The sequence below is a fragment of the Topomyia yanbarensis genome, chromosome 3, assembly GCF_030247195.1.
Source record: "Topomyia yanbarensis strain Yona2022 chromosome 3, ASM3024719v1, whole genome shotgun sequence".
NCBI lineage: Eukaryota > Metazoa > Arthropoda > Insecta > Diptera > Culicidae > Topomyia > Topomyia yanbarensis.
The window spans coordinates 155,394,320-155,414,744 of record NC_080672.1 but is presented as its reverse complement, the minus strand read 5'-3'; the positions used below and the strand labels follow the sequence as shown (position 1 = coordinate 155,414,744).

General features: G+C 37.0%; 1 protein-coding gene across 1 annotated transcript in view; it reads right to left on the bottom strand.

The window, feature by feature from the left end:
• LOC131687327 (uncharacterized) overlaps positions 1 to 20,425 on the bottom strand; it is an 83,836-nt gene that overhangs the window by 28,880 nt on the left and 34,531 nt on the right. The window contains exon 2 of the mRNA XM_058971404.1: positions 10,959 to 11,006. Coding sequence (XP_058827387.1) covers positions 10,959 to 11,006 — 48 coding nt within the window. The remainder of the gene's footprint in view (positions 1 to 10,958; positions 11,007 to 20,425) is intronic.

The following is a 20,425-nucleotide window of genomic DNA, read 5'->3' as shown; positions in this document are numbered from 1 at the left end:
CGGGAAACGCAACTCTCAATATCGTTTGTTCGAAGCGGTGATACCTGGGCTATTAGTGAAATTAAAATTTGAAAAGTTTGCCCGTGTGTCTGTCGACTTTTAGGTTTGAATTTATTACATGCCGCCAAACGGTGTGTGAGCATTATGCAGTCATGGCATTAAACAAAATTGCTCGGGACGCGATTTTTGCTGTGGTGTTCTGGTTCACCACGAGTTGGCACGATTTGATACTTTTTGAGTAAAAATGTGGTCGCGTTTTTTGAGTCGAGGTTGGCAAATTATCGTAGCTTGCACCTATGTATATTCTCATATAACATTTGACTCTGTTCGTGGAGAATATGTGTGCATGTATGTAAGTGACCAAAAAAGTTACACGATTTACGCAAACTTAGACTCAAATCGAACACTATATATCAAGTAGATTGACATCCCTTTCCTTCCCCCTTACAAATGATAAGTGACAGAGATTACAGCGCATCTATTGCACAAAGGTAGAAAGCTCGATATAAAAGTGCGCGTCAATCACTGTGGAAAGTAACACCTAAATATTTTTTCCGCTTGTGTATTGCGCTGTGCACCAAATGTAAGGAGCGGGTTAACCCACTACTTGGAATCAGTAGCGACTGGCTCAAATGGCACGGTCCCCATGTTGATCGCAGATTTATGCCTTTACCCACTACTTAGCTTCTTATTTATTTTCCCGGCGGACACTATTTCACAGGACGGCAAAGATACCTTTACTGGTGATTTCTGATCTTCGTAGCCACAAAGAAAAAAGAAAAACAAGCTAAGTTTTACTGTACCTTGTTCTAAGCGTTTCTCCTTTGTTATGCGTTTGCTACCGGTGGATAGGCGGAGCGGATACTGCTCAATTTCTTCGACCGGTCGATACTTCCGCGGCTTCTCTAGCTGGAATTATCGCATGCGAGCTGGTATCTTCCAGTAATATAACTTTTACGGAAGCTCTACGACAACGCCACATCTTCGCTTCGAGGTTAGCAATCTTCTTTTTATTTGGTTCGCCGCACAACTACAACAAACCCCGCCTTCCATCACCGCCGCCACTAAGGCATGCTGAATAGCGAATTCAGCATTGGTTTTCGGCAGCAAAAGGACAAATCTAGCCTACCTAAGCCCTACGTTTTCATTTATAAACATGTAACAAAAATTATTTAACCTAGCCAAACCGCACATTTTTAAAAATCGATCCTGCATCGAAGTTAACCATTCAATATTTGATAAAATCATTTTTATCAATTGCGACAACTTTCTAAAATAGTGTGAAATGATTTTTGTCATGAAAAAAAAAATTCATCAAATTTTCACGAACATTTTAAAAAAAGGTCATTGCGGGAGAGATGCCGCATGTGCGGGTGAGACGCCGCACCGTCGTCACAAACTGAAAAGTGGCGAACAAAAGTATTTTTTTAGCTCTCGTTGGTGTTTTTTGTGATTAGGTGTCTAGTTGAAGTTTGATTATACCTATAAATCGGCTAGCACCTATACTTTTATTAGGGGGGACCTACCTCTACTTCTACTACTCTAGAAACATTATTTTATTTAACATTTAAAAAATATTTTTCTTTCGCAACCTTGTGTAACGGTTAAGTTTGAGTAACTTAATTAAGGGTACTATTTGTCTATTTGTTTGCTCGAGCGACACATATCTATGTGTTAGTAGGGTTTCTTAAATGTAGTTTTTGGCTGTTTCTTCCAACAATGAATTTATATAACTTAAGTTAGTTCTTGAAAGATTCATTTTGAAAAAAGCATTATTTCCTTAAAAATTTCGTTTTTATTCCAATATTGACATCACTACAAATCAATTCACGAAAATTAGTGCCTGAAACTTTAAAGAATAAACCGAAGTAACTAATACTTAGTTATATATCGCCCGCTTTAAATATTAAAAATATAGATAAATATAGGTACTCATAATCTTATATGTCACTGTGTTAGGTCCGTTAGTTTTTGAATATACCTTATTAAGAACCTATACCTAACGCAGATGTTCATTTAAGGACATTCCGATGTGAGAAAATACTTTTAGCTATGGATCCTTCGCCATCATGTGTGGCATCTCACCCGCAATTTTGATGCGGCATCTATCCCAATTGTAGGGGAGAGATGCCGCACGACAACATTTTCCTTTGATATTATGGATGACTGTACTCATGATTGGAATGCCTTCTAAAAGGTCCCAGCTATTCAATCGATACATGGTCGGTGTTAAGTCAGACCGGACCAAGTCGCAAAACATCAAAAAATGAGTTAACGATAGCACTGGATAAAGAATTTCTTCATCTACATTCCACTTTTACCAGACTTGAAATATGAAACAATAAACAAGAATTATGGTAAAAATTATTTTCCAATTATAATGTAAAGGATGCTGCGATTCAAACTTTAAACGCGTTTTTCTCGAAATCAATGCACTGTCACTTAGTCCGGTCTGACCTAACACCGACCACATGATTTACCAAAAAAAATCGAACAATTTAAAAAAAAACGGAATTTTAATGCGGTGCTGAAAAATTTTCGACGCTCCGTTATGCAACTGGACGCACATAATCATTAATAAAATTTTCGTGAGTTAATGATAAGGATTATTTTACATCTTCAGTGTTGTAATTTTTAGAAAGACAACCTCACAATATCATATTACCGTATAAAAGTTACCTCATATACGAGATATAGAGAGTGCGGCATCTCTCCTGACGCGGCATCTCTCCCGAAATTACCCTAATACATGAACGTTAACGCGCAAACAAATACACTACGAAGTGTACATACAAATTCGAGTTTTTTTCCACCCAGTGCAAAATTATTACCCTTACGGGTTACAACACACACGCACACAAACATACATGTATACAAGTTAGGGCATTGCAAAAAAAATTTTTTTTTTTGAATTCTCAAAGGCCCCCCTCTCATATTATGACAAATGTCAAAGTAAGCTCAGATGCCAAATTTCACATCATTTGGACAATTCTAGACCCCCGCCCACTTCGCTTGAAATTTTTGAAATTTGTGCTATGGGAAAATGTGGAGGAAAAATATATTAAATGCTATAACTTTTGAAGTAGCAATCAGAAAATTACAATTTATACCTCTTTTTAAAAGAAATAACCTTTGTATTGGAATGAAAATATTTCTGTTTCTAGAAAAATACGGGATTGTGGGGTACTGGGTCATTTTGGCCCCAAAATCCACTATTTTTTAAATTTTTCTGCTCCGTTGTGCAAACCATACATATTTTGCAGTTTTTCTAATGTGAAAAAATCTCAGAAATTGAACGAAACCTTTTAGACCTTTGTCCGATTACGAGAAGTTGGGGTTATAGGGTCTTTTGTTATTTATATTAAATTTTATCATTTTCTCGTGCATATATCTCTATTGTTCTTCATTCAATTTTAATGATTTGTGCCTTGTTGAACGCGAAAAATTCTTAGAAATACAACAAAAATAGATTCGTATGCGTTAAAATTCAAAAACATCAAATTTTTTGACATTAACTCTGCAATCCACATTTTTTTCATTAAATGTCCTAATACCTCAACTTCACCTATTTTTCCAGGCATGAAACTTTTCTCATGTGATTCCTAAGCGCATTTTTCATTATAAATAGTAAATGAACTAAGAATTTTGTAGTTAAATGGAGTTAATATGTGCGATTTCATGATAAAAATGTGAAATCGAGACTATATGTCAGATAATTTGATGTTTCTGAATTTTACCGGTAACGAATCTATTTTTATTTTGTTCCTAAGGATTTTCCACGTTGAACAAGGTACAATTTATGAAAATTGAATGAAGAATAATAAAGATATATGCACGAGAAAATGATAAAATTTAATATAAATGACAAAAGGCCCTATAGCTCCAACTTCTCGTATTCGGACAAAGGTCTAAAAGATTCCGTTCGATTTCTGAGATTTTTTTACATTAGAAAAACATCAAAATATGTATGGTTTGCACAACGGAGCAGAAAAATTAAAAAAATAGGGGATTTTGTGGTCAAAATGACCCAGTACCCACTTTCCCGTATTTTTATAGATACAGGAATATCTTCATTCCAATACTAAGTCTATTTCCTTTAAAAAGAGGTATAAATTGTAATTTTATGATTGCTACTTCAAAAGTTATAGCATTTAATATATTTTTGTTCCACATTTTCCCATAGCACCATTTTCAAAACTTTCAAGCAAAGTGGGCGGGGGTCTAGAATTGTCCAAATGATGTGAAATTTGGCATCTGAGTTTACTTTGACATTTGTCACAATATGAGAGGGGGGCCTTTGAGAATTCAAAAAAAAAATTTTTTGCAATGCCCTAATACAAGTCATCGCCAGAGCCACCGTTCGCTGATTTTATTCGTCAGTAATAAGCGATATCGACAATCGAGGACACTAGCAGCAACGTGCCAGCACGCAATACCAGACGCCAACGCAGCATTTAGTGTGCTTAGTCCAATTCAAAAAATAACTGGATCAGGGAAATATCGATCACGTTAGGCCTCTGTAACATATAAATTAATAAATAAAACTTCACTTAGTGCCTGACCGTGGAGCCGAGTAAATCGTTTATTTTGAAAACCCTAATCGGTCGCCATTATTCGTTAATTGGTGCAGGAACGGTAGGATGGCATATCCAATTTGGCTTATTGAGAAGCAGCGGTGTAACCTACTCAACACAGCGACCAACCCTGCAAAGCGAACGGAAATCGTCGTACACCACCGAAGGAAAATAAATAACTCGACGAGTGACGGGTCATCGCAGTCTGGGATCCTCTTTCGGCTCTGGAAAACCGATCAATTAAGTAATTTTAATATGATTAACGTGAATATAAGTGAAATAAAGTGATCAAGAATAAAAAAAATTGTTTATATTTAAGTGGAAAAATCTCTCTTCTAAAAGAAAACATGAAATAATGAACCAACAGCAAGATCAACTGGCGGAGGTCGCAGCCGCCGTCGAAAGAATGATGAATGAAGCAGATCGCTTTTTTTTTTATATTTTTCACTGTCAGACTCCCTTAAGGGGAGGGTAAAGGTTTCAGCGTGAAAAAACACTTTTTTTACGAATTTGTTTTAGAACTATGCGTGAAGCAAATTTATCAAAACTCACAAAAATGTCGAATTTTTCATGGAAAATAGTAATTTTTATTTAAAATGAGTAAAAACACAGTAAATTTATCTCGAACACTCAACGTAAGGGTTAGGTTTTTTTACATAGAATGTGTATGCAAAGTTTGAAAGAAATCGGTTAAGTAGTTTTGGAATGGCAGGTAACACCGCAAATCATGTTTTTCCAGTGATGTTCTACAAAAAGCTTTGTCACCGACCTTGTCTACGCTTGAGTCAAAATAATCTTATTGACTGTGGAGAATGTTTAGTCTTCCATGCCGGTTGAACCTGTAAAGTTTTGTCGGAATCTAAGATGGTCGGTCACGATTTTAGAGATTTTCGGACGGACCTTCGTGGAATTCCTTCGGCTCTAACAAGAATTATATCGACCCCGCGTAGGTAACCGAAAATTCGATACTGAAAAAGAATCAAATGAGTGTCAATAATGTAAACGGAAAGCATAAAATCGACAGATTTATATTCTTCTCTCCCTTTGGCGATAAGCAACCTGAAATTTTTTACTTATTTAACTTTCACCAATTTTTTGAAGGATTGATCGGATATGAAACCCTTCAATCGCTAAAAGCCGAAATCAACTGTTCCAATGACGTCATAAAATTCTCCGACACATCAATTACCATGCTAAGAAAATATTCAACCACCTACACATTACAACTTAACGTCCGCGAAGCCGTAATTTCCAAATTACCCATTAATGCACAAAATGATGATTTTTATATCGAAAACCTTTTACGTCTCACAACAGACGTAGCCGTAGCACCCGGAATTTACACAGCAATTGATAACAAAGCCAAAGTGATTCTAACAAACCCAACGAACACCACTGTCCAAATTAATCCAAATCGTCCTCATTTCGCGGAAGTGCATAATTTCGAATGCGTAACTCCCAAATTCCAAACATGCAGGAAAACTTCAAATTTGACACAACATTGAATTATTTTAATGAAATCGAAATAAATTCAATGACGAAGTTTGCCGGTTCAGCTAGTTTATTTTAAAGCCTAATTTACGATTTTTCTTAAAATTTGAAGCTTTGGTGCATTTTGTTCGTTTGCTATAGCAGTTTAAGTGAAATCTTAACTTATAATTTCGGGTCAATTGTAAGCGTAGGAATATTATTCCAAACAAAACAGATTGACTAAACTAAAAATCTTGGAAACTTTAGCGTTTTGAATACCTTTTGTGGTAGCGCTGCTATTTTTACGAACAGCTTTATATCGACTTTCTTCCGAAATGACAGCTGTGTTTCGTAAACAATAAGCCAATGATTCTAAATGGTGGCGTGTTTTACTCTTCGTACTTTAGGTCACTTCAGGCAGCACGCACGGGGGGGGGGGGGGGGGTTTGGGGGTTCAAACCCCCCCCCCCATGAGCGCTTTGAATAACTTTTAAAAATTTATTATCTTCCTGTCCAGGAAAAAATATACTGCAAACCGTTTGGACACACTACACTGAAGGTTCGGTTAACGTTTCGACAAGCTTCGATGTTAGCAAAAGTAGTGAGTAGACAGCAGATGTCGGTCAGCGGGCTAGCAACGACAGTCAAGGAGGAAAAACACGAAGTTGGAGAAAATCGGGATATCCTTGTCTAGAGAAATTTTACCGCCGATGATTATTCCGTTAGAGTGGCAGCGAAATGGATCGCGAAAATGGGCATCGGTATAGGGTGAAATGCTGCCGCCAAGAAGTTCTCAGCACCAGCTAGCAGATAAATAGGAACGACTAGTATCAAGAAGGATAAGAAACCCGGCGAAGGTGGTTGTAAACAGATGTAAATCCTTATGGTCGACACCCCGGATCGGTTCATGTCTCAACAGGGTACGATATTTACAGCAGACCTGAGCAGGTGAGATATATCGCGAAGATTTGACAGCAAGTAAGGAAAAGTAGCTATGGATAAATAAAAACATGACGATTAACACAAAACAAAATAAGCAAGAACACAATCCTTACTAAAGCAGTACTTAACGGTTGACCCAGATGGAAGAGGATTACGAGATACAAGAGATTTAAGTTTAGTTGGTTGGCTCAACAACTACTACAAACCAATCCGAATCCACCACGAGCCAGCAGGCAACGCACAGTGGTCGGAAATGACAAAAACGTCACTAGAGGCCAAACCATTGAATATATTCGTAGGGTACCTTTGGAGGAATTGTTCGTAAGAATATTCCCCACAATCTGATAAAAATTAAATTGAAGCATGGCTTACTATGATTGAACTAGAAAAATTAACTTTTTATGCTGACGGGGTAGAAAGATGGTGTCTTCAACAAAGTTTTAGGAATGCTCATAATGAAGAATTTTGTTGAACAACTTGAACTTGTAGGACTAAATGTTATCGATTTATAAATCGTTTTCTGAGGCAAACCCCTTAAATTTAGCTTTTTTCGCTGTGATTTTTTGTGCAAACGATGTTCCAGACAAATGTTGAGGTATTAAAACCACATAATATTGTTGAAGACTACATGTAAAAATTAAATTATTGTTGAAGACTGCATATAAAAATTGTACCCGAAATCGGCGGCGCGGCGCACACCTCTTGTAAAAATACTGATTCGTTTTAGAGTTATTGAAGAATTTTAAATTTTTTACACCAAGTTCAACTGCGTATAAGAGAGAGAGGTACAAACCAAAATGGACGAGCAGACGCTATTTTCAATGTCCGGACTACGCATAATAAAGGTAAGAAGGTTTTAAGCTCATTTTGTAATGTTTTTTACTTGGGTATTTTTACTTGGGTATTTTTACTTACAGTCTTCAACAATATTATGTGGGTTTAATGCCTTCACATTTGTCTGGAGCACGGTTTGCACGAAAAGTCTCAGTGAAAATAGTTATTTAAAAAAAACTAAATTTGAGGGTGTTGCCATAGAAAACGCTTTACAAATCGATAACATTAAATCCTACAAGTTCAATTAGTTCAACAAAATTATTTATTACGAGCATTTCTAAAACTTTGTCGAAGACACCAACTTTCTACCTCGTTAGCATAATTTTTTTTTTAATTTGATCGTAGTAAGCCATGCCTAATTTTAATTTTTAAAAAGGTTGTGGGGAATATTCTTACGAACAATTCGTCCAAAGATACCCTGTGAATATATTCGATGGTTTGACCTCTAGTGAAATAAGTTCACGTTTTTGGGGTTTTCGACCACTATGCAGCGGTGTCTTTTGATGACTCCTTCTCGATAACAAACATTTACCCAATTTGTTGAGCAGAGTCGTTTGGTTCACAAGACTAGGTCCAGGCCTCTGAAAAAATCTTCAAAGTTTGAGGGTTTCTATACGTTTCTTTCAAAATAAACGTTAAAAAATTAACCCCCCCCCCCTTGAGAATTTTCTGCGCACGGGCTTGGGTCACATACAAAAACATATAATGTTATTGGAGAATAGAACGTATGGTAGTATTTTACACTCAAAAAATATTTACGCTGATATTTTTTCGGACAGCGCTATACTTCTAAGAATAGATTCCAATGGATAAACCCACAGATTTTTGAAACCATGACATTAAACATTTGAATAATGCAAAACATTGTCAAAATACCGCGCATTTACACACAGAAGGTAGTGCTTCTCAAGTCTGGCACGACAGATTTTTGTACAAAGTGCGCTACGCCTCTATGAACGTCATCATCGAATTATTCAAAATTGGTAAGTGAAGAATAAAAATATAAAATGTTCGATATCTCCTCCGTTTGTAAACGGACAATCTATACCGTGTTAGAATTAGGTATTTCTAATTGTATGTGCATTAGGGTGGGACAAAAATTAGATTACAGCTCCGAGCAACTTTTTGGTCCTAGAACAACTGTGCTCGATCGGTGAAACTATATTTTTGTGCCCACTGCTTAAAGTTTACATGGGATTTCGTATGGGAAAATTAACTTTTACAAAATAATTCCTCCAGGAGTCGCCCATTACTTCCTAAAAATAAATCGTTATGTGACTTTTATAGGAAATTTAACAAAAAAACAAAGGTTCGAAAACAATAAAACGATCTGACGCTTGAGAAAAAAGTTATTAAGCAGAAACCGATTGATGCTCTGACGATTGACAAAATAATCATTTTTTCTAGCATCACTGCTGTTGGTTGTTCAATTATACGCAAATTTATTTTAATCCTCTCTTAATGTGTCTAAACCGTTTATCTACACTGGCCACTTCACAAGGTTTTGAGGGATAAATTGAGGCTTCTTTTGCATATAATAAGAGAAAGTTGAAAATTTTGTATATAATTAGATCATCAGAAGCAGTGATGCTATGAAAAATGAAGTTTTTATCAATCTTCAGGGCATCAATCGGTTTTCGCTTAATAACTTTTTCCACAAGCATCAGATTGTTTTGCAGTCTTCTAGACTTTGTTTCCTTGACTAATTTCCTACAAAAATCAGACATCTGTTTATTTTTAGGAGGTAACGGGCGACTCTTGGAAGAATTAATTTGCAACAGACAATTACCCCATACGAACTCCCATGTAAACTTTAAAATGCGGGCGCAAAAATATAGTTTCACCTATCGAGCTAAGAATTTGCAGAGTTGTTCTGGGAGCTAAATGGGACCCAAAAAATTACTCCGAGCCAATTTTTTTCATATAACCATGTCCAACTCTAATGTGCACAGTGTGACTAAATTGCTTTGTTTGAAAGTTATGAAAGTTATGTGTTTAAAACATGTCGTTTTTGACAAAATTACCCATATCTCAAAAAGTAAGCAACATATCTAAAATCCAAAATAATTGTGTCATGTTAGGTCTTTTAATTTTCACTAGTTTCAAAGTAATTATTGCACTTAACTGGTTAATTGATTCAGTAAATTTGTGACCACGACGTTTGGTTCATTGTTTGAAGTTCAATCAACATAGAAAGCGAAGAATATAGAAGCTAAGTTGAATAATGGAACAAACACCATAATCCCCCAATTTCGCTTAGTTGTTCATTATATGTTAATCAGAGTCATCAGTAGCCAAGCCATACCTTATCTTGGAGCAAAGGTGGATCAATAACTCACCATTCACGCATTGTTAACCCCCAACAACGAGGGAACTTATTGAGCGTGACACCGTCATTAACAATACACCGGGAAAAGAAAACTACCTCATTTGGTATTCTTCCATCGCAGCTTTTTGGATACACCCTCCGTCATCCAGTTGGGAATGTAATTTTCTTTTCCTGCTCTCAGTCAAAATTCGTGGGATGCGATTTCCACTTTTTCCTATGAGTCTTTTTTCAGGATTGACTCTTCTATTTTTTTTGTTTTGTCATTCATCTCCAACTGTCACTGCCAATGTGAGTCACCGTGTACGCAGTTAATTAATTTTTAGGACAGAAAAGGACAAACCATTACGTTTAATTGAAATTATGTTAATTTAGGATGCGTTGAGCATATCAACAGGGACACACAAATATATTCGAAATAAAGCAAGCGATGGGTTTATTGGCGACAGGTAGCTGTTTGTATTTTTACATCTATTTTAAAAGAAATGTATAGAAACCGCACAAACTTTCTATATTTTCACTGGGACTCGGAGGGCCGAATCATATGTACCTATCGACTCAGTTCGACGATTTTGGAAATCGTCTGTGTGTACAACTCGAGGCAAACTCTGCAGTTCAGATGTTCAGTTTCGGAGATATGGATGAATGTGTACGTAAAGAAGACACTTTGCATTAACTGTCAAAATTTATAATGAAAGCAAACGTATCTCTAGAAAGCAAATATACGAATTCATTACCAACGAACTATAGATCGTTAAAATCGAATTCTTATCAAAACAGATATTTACCTTTGTTTAAAAACAGATATTTACCTTTGGCTTTGAGTTTGGACGAAGGATTTTCTTATCATTTTCCCATACCTAGAAATAAGACCAAAACATGCAAATGATTGTTAACGTTGAAACGGCTAATTTTAGGCCAATAGTATATTCAGAAAATTTATTAGAAGCACTATGCCCTTTCTTTTAATATTCTGTTTTCGCTGATAAATCCCTCTATAAGTAAGATATTTTCAATAATTTTCTTTTAAATAATTACATATAGAGATTATGCTTTCAGAAAATTTGTAGCTCTTACTTTTGCGAACAACTTACCAGAAAACATTAAACATCCATCTTGTTTGTGGATGACCTTTTTCCGCCTATTTATTGTTAAATACAGTAACGATCCGTTTAAATAAATAAGCCGAATGTTGTTTATCCACTCACTTTTCAAAAAGCCATTAGAAAAATATTTATTCTACTCTTCTAATATATTCAGCTAAACAAATTGTGTTTTACTCTAATTTCGTTCAAAGTCGCATCAAGGCGCGACGGGTATTAGTTAGTCTATTATTATAATCAATATTCACTGTGTGTGGGACACATTTTTGGGGGGTTTTTAATTTAGTTACAGGTTTTGTGCTGTTTACGCGCAAAGATGATTTCAAGCAATTTCCTCCTTAATGGAGAGAAATAGGTTTTACCTAAATTTCTCCCCCCAAAGAAGAAAAATAATTGGTTTGCTAAGCCAAACCAAGTTTGGATTTTATTAGTTCTCATCAGCTTAATCAGAATTCTTTTTCATGCTCAGAAACACAATAGTGTTTTCCATTCGTAGAGCTAGCGTTAATCCGGCGCTAGTTAAGTCCGATCACTAAGTTAGTGTCGGATTCTGATGAGGTGAAGTCGAAACGCAAATTCCGTAACTAATTTAATTATAGGTATTGTGCTCTTCATGCGCAAAGATGGTTTTAAACAATTTTCTCCTTAATAGAGAACACCTAAAATACATAAACGACATAGCAATAAAACAATTTCAGTTAATTCCGAATGGTTTGGTGGTAAAAGACAAGAATTTATCCATAAATAACAGAGATATTAGCGTTCAAAATAGTGCCATAACATTGATAGATTTTACATTTTAGAATGACACACAGTACAGTAAAATATAGGAAAAATAGGAAAAGGTCATCATATTCATAAAATGAGTGAAATGATTATTGAAAATCATATTAGTTCAGCTTATCTAATAAATTAAACGAATAAATTAACCAAATAATATAAAAAGAATAAAATAAACAATATGAATATGAATAATAAAATCGATAAAATGAATAAAATAATCCAAATGAAAAGAGTTGCTACAATTAACAGTTGTTCCCAACAAAAAAAACCCTTTAACAGACCAACGTGTGTCCAAAAAAAAACACCTTTAACAGGCCAACGTGGGCACCCGGGTACCCACAAATTGAAATGCTCATAAATATGGCTTCCTTTAACCGATTTGGACACTTTTAGATGTTTTGGATTCAAGAACTCGTCCACTTTTTGATTCTATAAAATTGAACTGGATGAATGGATCTGGTTCTTGGTAATCCGGATTTTCCGGAGCAATGTTTCAGCACTAGGGAATGATTTGTAAATTTTAATAATGTCCTAGCAATATGAGTATCAAAACTCTTTAAATTATCTCGGAAGTATGTTATTCATTGTCACGGGACCCTATAGAAATTTCAAAAATGTATTTGGAATGGAATGGCCACTCATGGCCCCACGGGAACCTGCTCCATAATGTCTGTTCCGAAGTCAAATCATCAAATGGTTCCAAAACCACGAGATACAGCCTACTGATGTGATTCCAAGAATTTTGATACCCATATTGCTAGTATTCCATTGAAGTTCACAAATAGTATCCCAGCACTGGAACCTGCTTCCGGAAATCCGGATTCCCGGGAACCGTATGAAATAACCCGATTCATTTTTACCAAGTCTAAAAGTGGATGAGTTCCTAAATCCAAAACACCCAAAAGTGTCGAAATCGGTTGAAAATTGCCTTAGTTATTGGCATTTCAGTTTTGTGGGTACTCGGGTACCCACGTCGGCCTGCTACGCAATAAAAAAAAATCAGGAGCCCCTCCTCACTCCCGCTTACTATATCAACAATATTATTAACCCAAAAGCTTGACTTAGTGAAGTTCTAAGATGTCACAAAGTTTCAATTTCCAGCTATGGATAAAACATGCGAATTTCATTAATTTAAACTTAAAAAGGTACCCGGGTAACGCGTCGGACACATAACGGTTAATTAAATCGATAAAATGAATAAAATACTCCAAATGGAAAGAATTGCTACAATTAGGAAAAAGAAGAAAAAACAATAAAATAATTAAATGGTTAAAATGAAACCTTAAACGATACTCAAAAGGTTGAAATAAATTGAATTGGGTCGAAATAATAATTTGAATGAAATCAATAAAATGAATGACTGATAAAATTAGTCAGATTTAAAAAATAACGAGGTATTAATTGCATAACATTACATATAGAAGAGAAAGGCCAAATGTTCACAATGGAAATAATATCCGAAGAGAGTAGGAGTTATATAAAAATATCTCATCACCCGGTTAGCTGGATTAAAATCGTTTTCATTGTAAGGATATCTGTAATTTCTCTATCCGGACTAGAGTAGATACGATACATTGTAGAAATCTCGGCTCGAGGAATAATTTCCCCTACACCATACTCACTTGCATCGACTAGACGCAAAAGAAGACTTGGCACAACCTTACTCTACCTTTTGAACATCTTGCTTGCAGAAAGTGCATATTCCAAGAGTGAAACGTGCCAAAGTGAGCCCGATATGGATTGAGGGTTCACATCTTCACGGAGCACACTGGAATAGTTGGTAGATACCTATATCCTTATTATACTTTTGCTCTTGCCTCACAGTTGTTGCTACTTGAGAGCTTTTTGATTGTTCACATTTCAAGCTCTTATTAAGTTTCCTGGCTATCCAACCGAATACAATGCTGTTTTATTGCTGTTTTATTCGTTCCGGTTTTGCTACTGAGCTATGCATATGGTTCCTGCATAATCTTTTCATCAAATTGAGTAAACAGAATATTGATCAAGCTGAGCCAATACATATTGTGTTTTTTATGTCAATTGGTTGGACGGCGATATGCGCGCCTTCATTTTCTTTCTACGAAGAAAAGGGGCCATTCGGTGCCAAAATTAAAATAAAACATTGTTTGCAGATCCCACATTACCTATGAACGACCGAAAATAATAATCACAAGGATAGAACATGTTTCCTAGAATCCGGTTTAACTATATTAGAAGGCAGTAATCGACTTCTAGAAGTTTATAATTTCTAGCATTAAAATCGGACTGCAATTCTTCAGCCTAAAAATCTCCAGTATAAAAACCGATTTAAAATAATTTGTGCAAATGAAATCCGTATATCGTTATTTTCCTAATTAAATTTGGCAAAAGAAAACTTCTTTACAAGAACCGGATATATTTTTCCAGTTTTTATAATAAAAGTTTTTAGTCGAAGAGCATCTTGGTTTTTGAGGTTTGAAGTTTGCATCCGCTTTTTTTTTCAATTCTAGTATATTTGTAATTTGTATTGAGCAGTTTTACAACTTTAAAGGCGTATGTAAACAATAAGACGTATTTTCATGTGAGTTCACAGGATTTCATTGCAGTTTATCATCCATTTGTTGATTTTATTTGATGATTACCACAAACTTTGCCAAAAATCTGTCGTAATGTATAAAAGGCCCAAATTAATCCCCAAATATCCTAGCAATACTTAATAATAATAATTTCAATAAATCAAAAGATTTTAATAGGTGAATCCGGTGCTATTCGAACCCACCTAAACAAGTCGCCCTTTTAGGTGGATAGAAGTGAAAGAATTTGTTGGTGAAAGGTCCTAATTGTTTGTTTGAAACTTCACCTACTTTTTGGATCCATAAAAATTCATTTGCACCACTCCATGACAGCGCTAAGCGACGATTGGTAAAACTTTACGTTTTCCATACTTTTACTAATAAGGAGTAATTCGAACCTCCCTACGCACAGTGGCTGGAGGCTGGCCAAAACCTCAAAAATTTATTTTTGAAATATTGATATTTTATATTTTTCCTAAATTTCTCATGTATTGAATGACGTATATTCAAAATTCTATGATCATTGGATAAGAACATGATTTTTGACATGAGTTTAAACGTAGCAAAGTCCGGACGTTTTAATGATTTGCATTTCCGAAACCACCATTGCTCTGTTCACTTCAAATGCATGTTGCTCTTTTGATTTTGGTCCAATTTTAGCACAACTAGTTTCATTGTGTAGAGGAACGAAAGAACTTCGTTAGTGAATAAAATACATTTGGTAAATTTGCTCAGAACTATGACTTTTTAGTTTAAATATGTTTGAGGTGGTCAGATCAAAAATACTTGTTTTCACTAATGTATTCTGTACAAATTTCGGAATCATTTCGAAACGGTCACATAGTATACATTCTATGGGAAATAACCTCTACTTTTCGAATATCATGGTCTCGTCCTGCGCCTAGGTGCGCAAAAATTTTTAAGGAGATTTTGAAGCTTTGTTGCTGATATGGAGGCGCATGGTGTTTTGTGTAAAATAGTTGAGCAATCTACAGTAAACCAACACGTTATACAATGGATTTAAAGTTCATTTTTTATGATATTGCTGACATTGGTGAACAGTAACGAAAAATATCATGAAAGCAAAATCATAGTTATAAGAAAGGTTCAATGACACTGTATGGAAAAATGCATTTAATATTTTACGATTAGCTTAAATTGTGATTTTCAGCCAATTTAGGTAACATTTGAGGTTTTGTCTGACTTTTGTTTGAAGACCCGCCACTGTGCTACGGGGCAGTTCGAACCTTCAATTTCTTTCTACAAAGGTATTATCTAAAAACTGCAGGATGACATTCAGCTGTCAAAATTAATGTTTCAGAATAGCGCTTCCACGAATATGTACGATAGCCAGAAAGTTTTACGATTTTCTAATAAAACGAGAGGTTTTGAATTATCCCCACAGTCTTAATAGGCCCAGGTCCTCATACTCTATGACAAGCACATTTCTTCGAATTCATTGGGCTGATAAAATCGGCGGCAAGAAAAATCAGCGCGTGGTAAAACTGGGAATGTACATATTATTCTGAGTGAATTTCATTTCTATATTCATAGACTGTTGTATGGAATCCTAGCCAGGCAATTCACAATTCAACTTATACTTTGGCATAAATAGGGTTACCAAATCAACTCGGAATTTGAGCCTGAATCAGTCGTGTCATTTGAGCCAGAATTCTGGCAAAAGCCAATTGGTATTCTGGCTCATATTCCAGGTGTACAACTGGGACGTTGAATCCCGATAGAGACAAGTTAGAATGCCCAAGTAGCACGCTTTGTTACTGTATAGTATTTGTAACTCTCTTGGTAACAACTATGTTATGGAAAAAGCGCACTTTGTTTATATGTTGTGCAACATGTTCCTAATTGTAGCAAAATAATGAAAACAATAGCTGTGCCATTTGTCGAGTACTGGGTAGTTGGACAGTTCTGTTTTAGGGTGAAATGGCAAACAAAGAGGCATTTGCAACTTGTTAGACTGTTTGTGCAAGTTAGCAAAGTTTCTCACAACTGTTATTGATGTTTGCATGCTTAACACTATTGGCCAACTCTATAGTTACATAGTTGCACAATCAGTTTAAAAACCCGTGGACATTATTTTCAAATATATCCTACAATAAAAAATATTGTGTAGCAGTTGTGCAACATTTAAAACTTTCAACAAGTTGCAATTGCTACTTGGGTGGTGTAGCGCCTATGTCAAATGAAGATAACCACTTTGGCCAAACGTCATATTGAGCTATCTAACAAATTTTGGTTGCTTTGAGTAAAAAAACGTTTGGTTGAGATGGGTCGCGCAGGGGTTCAAAAGGCTGGAAGGAATTGAAATTGATAACTGAACAGTTACTTTCTCTTGGGATAAACTTTTTTTTATTTTTTTTTTTAGATTCAAGGTTTAAATATTATTTTGTTTTTATAAAATAAAACTAAAGAAATTTTACAGCTAACTTATACATATACAAGAGGGGATAATATACGGATTACAGATACGGACGGGTGCATCATGTATTGGGACGCCGGGCGATCTTTCTCGAACCGGTAGGGGCTCCTCGAAATGATTTCGTAGTATGGCTCAGAGGCGGATCGGCAACACACCAGGCTGCTCGTGTGATGTTGTGCTGTTGATCTCGTGTTTGTTTGGTCATTTGACCGAGATGTTTTGATTGGAGTCGCATCAAACCATCGTTGGGGTACGGTAGGCGCAAGAGGGCACTTTTGAGAATGATAAGGACAATAATAGGGGCAGTTAAATCTGAATATTGATGGTTTTTAGGAAGATATATACGAGGGACATATAGAGGGAATCGCGGCTTGACAATTCATCTCGAACCGGGACATTGAGTGATCTTCCTCGGGCCCGAAGGGAAACGAATAGTTGAGATCTGGCTCAACAATACTCGGCGCATGCCCAGAAAATATGTTCAATATCTTGATAACCGTTGCTCCAGGTTCAGATACCGCTATTTGCGAACCCAACACGTCGGAGATGAGCGTCCAGTGTGTAGCGATTGGACATGAACCGAGACATCACTCGAATGAAATCCCTCCATCCCTCCGAACCAAGGTTTCGTCGATACCTTAGGGATTATCGAATGTAGCCACCTTTCTCGTTCACCATTGCTCCATGAAGCTTGCCAACTTTCGAGGGTTCTCTGATGAATAATACTGAAAAATTCGCTGAAGCAAATTGGTCTTTCATATATGTCACTTTCTTAAGCGCCCGCTTAGCTAAAGAGTCCACTTCTTCATTACCTGGAATGGAGCAATACGAAGGAACCCAAATTAAAGTAATCTTGTACGATCTTACAGGCAAAGCATGCAGGCGCTCCCAGATTTTCCCCGGAAAATTGTAACTGGCCAGCCTAACGAGCTTCCGAGGTAAGTAAGTGGGTGGTTTATGCGCCACTCTCAGTTGAGAGACCACCCACCTGGTTTAGAGCTGCCCGGCCTTGTGAGACCCTTCAGGAGAAGGTTCTGGTTTTCCTCAATGTAGGAAGGAAGCAAGCTAGCTGATCACAACCGTCCGAGCCGCGCGTATAATAAACCCGAGAAATATCCGAAATGATCAATACAAACTAGTTCCGAAGCAAAGATTCTGTTCGCGGGGGTTTTTCATCACTGGCAGAGTCCAATCCGACCAATTGACGAACAAGCGTTCGATTCGAGAGTGGTTCCGGTTGGTATCGAAGCCAACCTCCCCAGCAAAAGACAAAAAAAAGACGAGAAAAGAATACCGACCGAAATAAACTAGACCCCAAAGACTTCACCAAATCACAATTACTACATCTACCGTACGGGAAACCTCATTAACACAGAACAGAACTTTTCACTTCATCAAAACATTTATTCCTATTTACAATTGCGATTTTATTCCCATTCTTCGGTTTTCTCTATTCAAACCTAGCTAGACGCATTTTCCTCTCTATCCCTCTCGGTTTCCCTATCCTCTAGTGTGGCGATATACAGTGCATTGTGCGTGCTCTCGGCGTGGGTATTGTTCTATACCGTGCGGTGCTATTTAGTTTGCAAGTTCACTTCGAGCCACGGCTGGCAAATCTGACGGTAGGGTAAGGCCGTCTAATGTGACCCCATGCGCATGGACAATCACAACATATATTTCACTCTACTCACGACCTAGGATTTACGTGTACATGATGGCGGGAGACGGCGATTCCTTCTGCTGCTGTTGCTACTGCTGACACCACGTGCGATCACCCTTGATCGGACTGGACTGACGACGATGGTCTTCACCGCCGGTTCGTGGAACTTACGCAGACGGGGTACTTCCGTCGAAACTTTCGGTCGTCACCGGAAAGCGTAGATTGCTGTTGAGGTTGCACTTGCTGTCTTGGAACGGTCCTGCCAAGGCGCGATTTGACGGACGCCGCCTTCTTCCGGCCACGTGTACCGCCGGGACCAACCTTGAGCCGAATCGTGGGGTCAAGAGCGGTCACTAACGAAGAGGTGTGATGTGTCGGACTTTCGACGGCTGCCACGAACCTGTGAAGTAAATTGCCGTCGCACGACGACAAATAAGCACGCGCACATTTGGGGGTAACCAAAAATTACGGGTTTACCTTATATTTTTCTAGCAGCGCACACACTAGAATCGCCAAGCTATTTATTGCTATACTTTGCAATACTTTTCTATTGGGGAGGGAAACTTATTAGTAATTTGGTGAAACAATTAAAGTCGAGTCAATTTACCACACTAAACACATCACGGCGCGAACAAAATTGAACCACTCTTGCCTCTTCCACTGAAACGATCAAAGTGGTTTATTGGGCTCTGGGAATCCTCAGAATAACCGCGATTTGGAGATCTTCGTCAGCGGATCTGACGCAATTTCCACGAAGTGGACAATAGAGACATTTCTAATATCATATTGATCATCCCGAACTTCCCCAGTTTCATGACCGCATCTCATTTCTGCGGACGGTGTCTATCATGCACGGCTGCTGCCTGTCCTAACATTAGAGTGAAACAAAACGCTCTCCCAACAGTGCAAATATTCGTGAAATTGACCAAGGGTAGATGGCCTCTTTCGGCAGCCCAATCCCTTCCCTCACCGGCGGCATCGCTAGGCCAGCAAATTAGTAATGGGCAATTGCGAAGAACTACGGGCACTCATCAAGTGCGTATTATAGCAAGTCTCTTGATGAAGTCTCTCTCGCGCTACCGTAGCAACTCGATTTTGCGAACATTTCTCCATGGTTTAAATTGATAATATGGATACCATGCATAATAAACAATTTAGAACAAATAACAATTTACGCATACGTACTAATATTTACAAATCTATATACATTTAATTATTTACAATTAACGTACTCGTTACATCATTCCCTGCTAAAAGTACGAAAATTTGATTGGCCTTGAAATGGACATTGCAATAACCAATCAAATTTTCGTAGGTCAAACAAGTCATATTCGGAAACTATTTTCAACATTCGGGGTCATATATGGTCATCGCCAATAGGGATTGGCTCGTTCTCTGTTTACAGCACTTCGCCTATTACGGATGAAGTCTGCTACTGACTCTCATCGACTTTCGTCTCCAGTCTCCAGCAAAAATTTACTTGTAGCTTCACAGAATATAACTCAATGCCTAACAAAACTATACTGTAACGCCTTCAATAACCAATCAAGAACAACAGAGACGCGAAGAGTGTTCTGACCGACAATCGTTGGTGACTGTGAAATCCATTCATACTCCTCACTTATTCATCCCACTTATCCCACATTCAAAACATACAACATTAAAATGGCTTAAATTCAAAGTTGTCGACAAACTTTGAACAAGCGCACGAAAATAAACTGGAACATTGTCGTCTACACCAGGA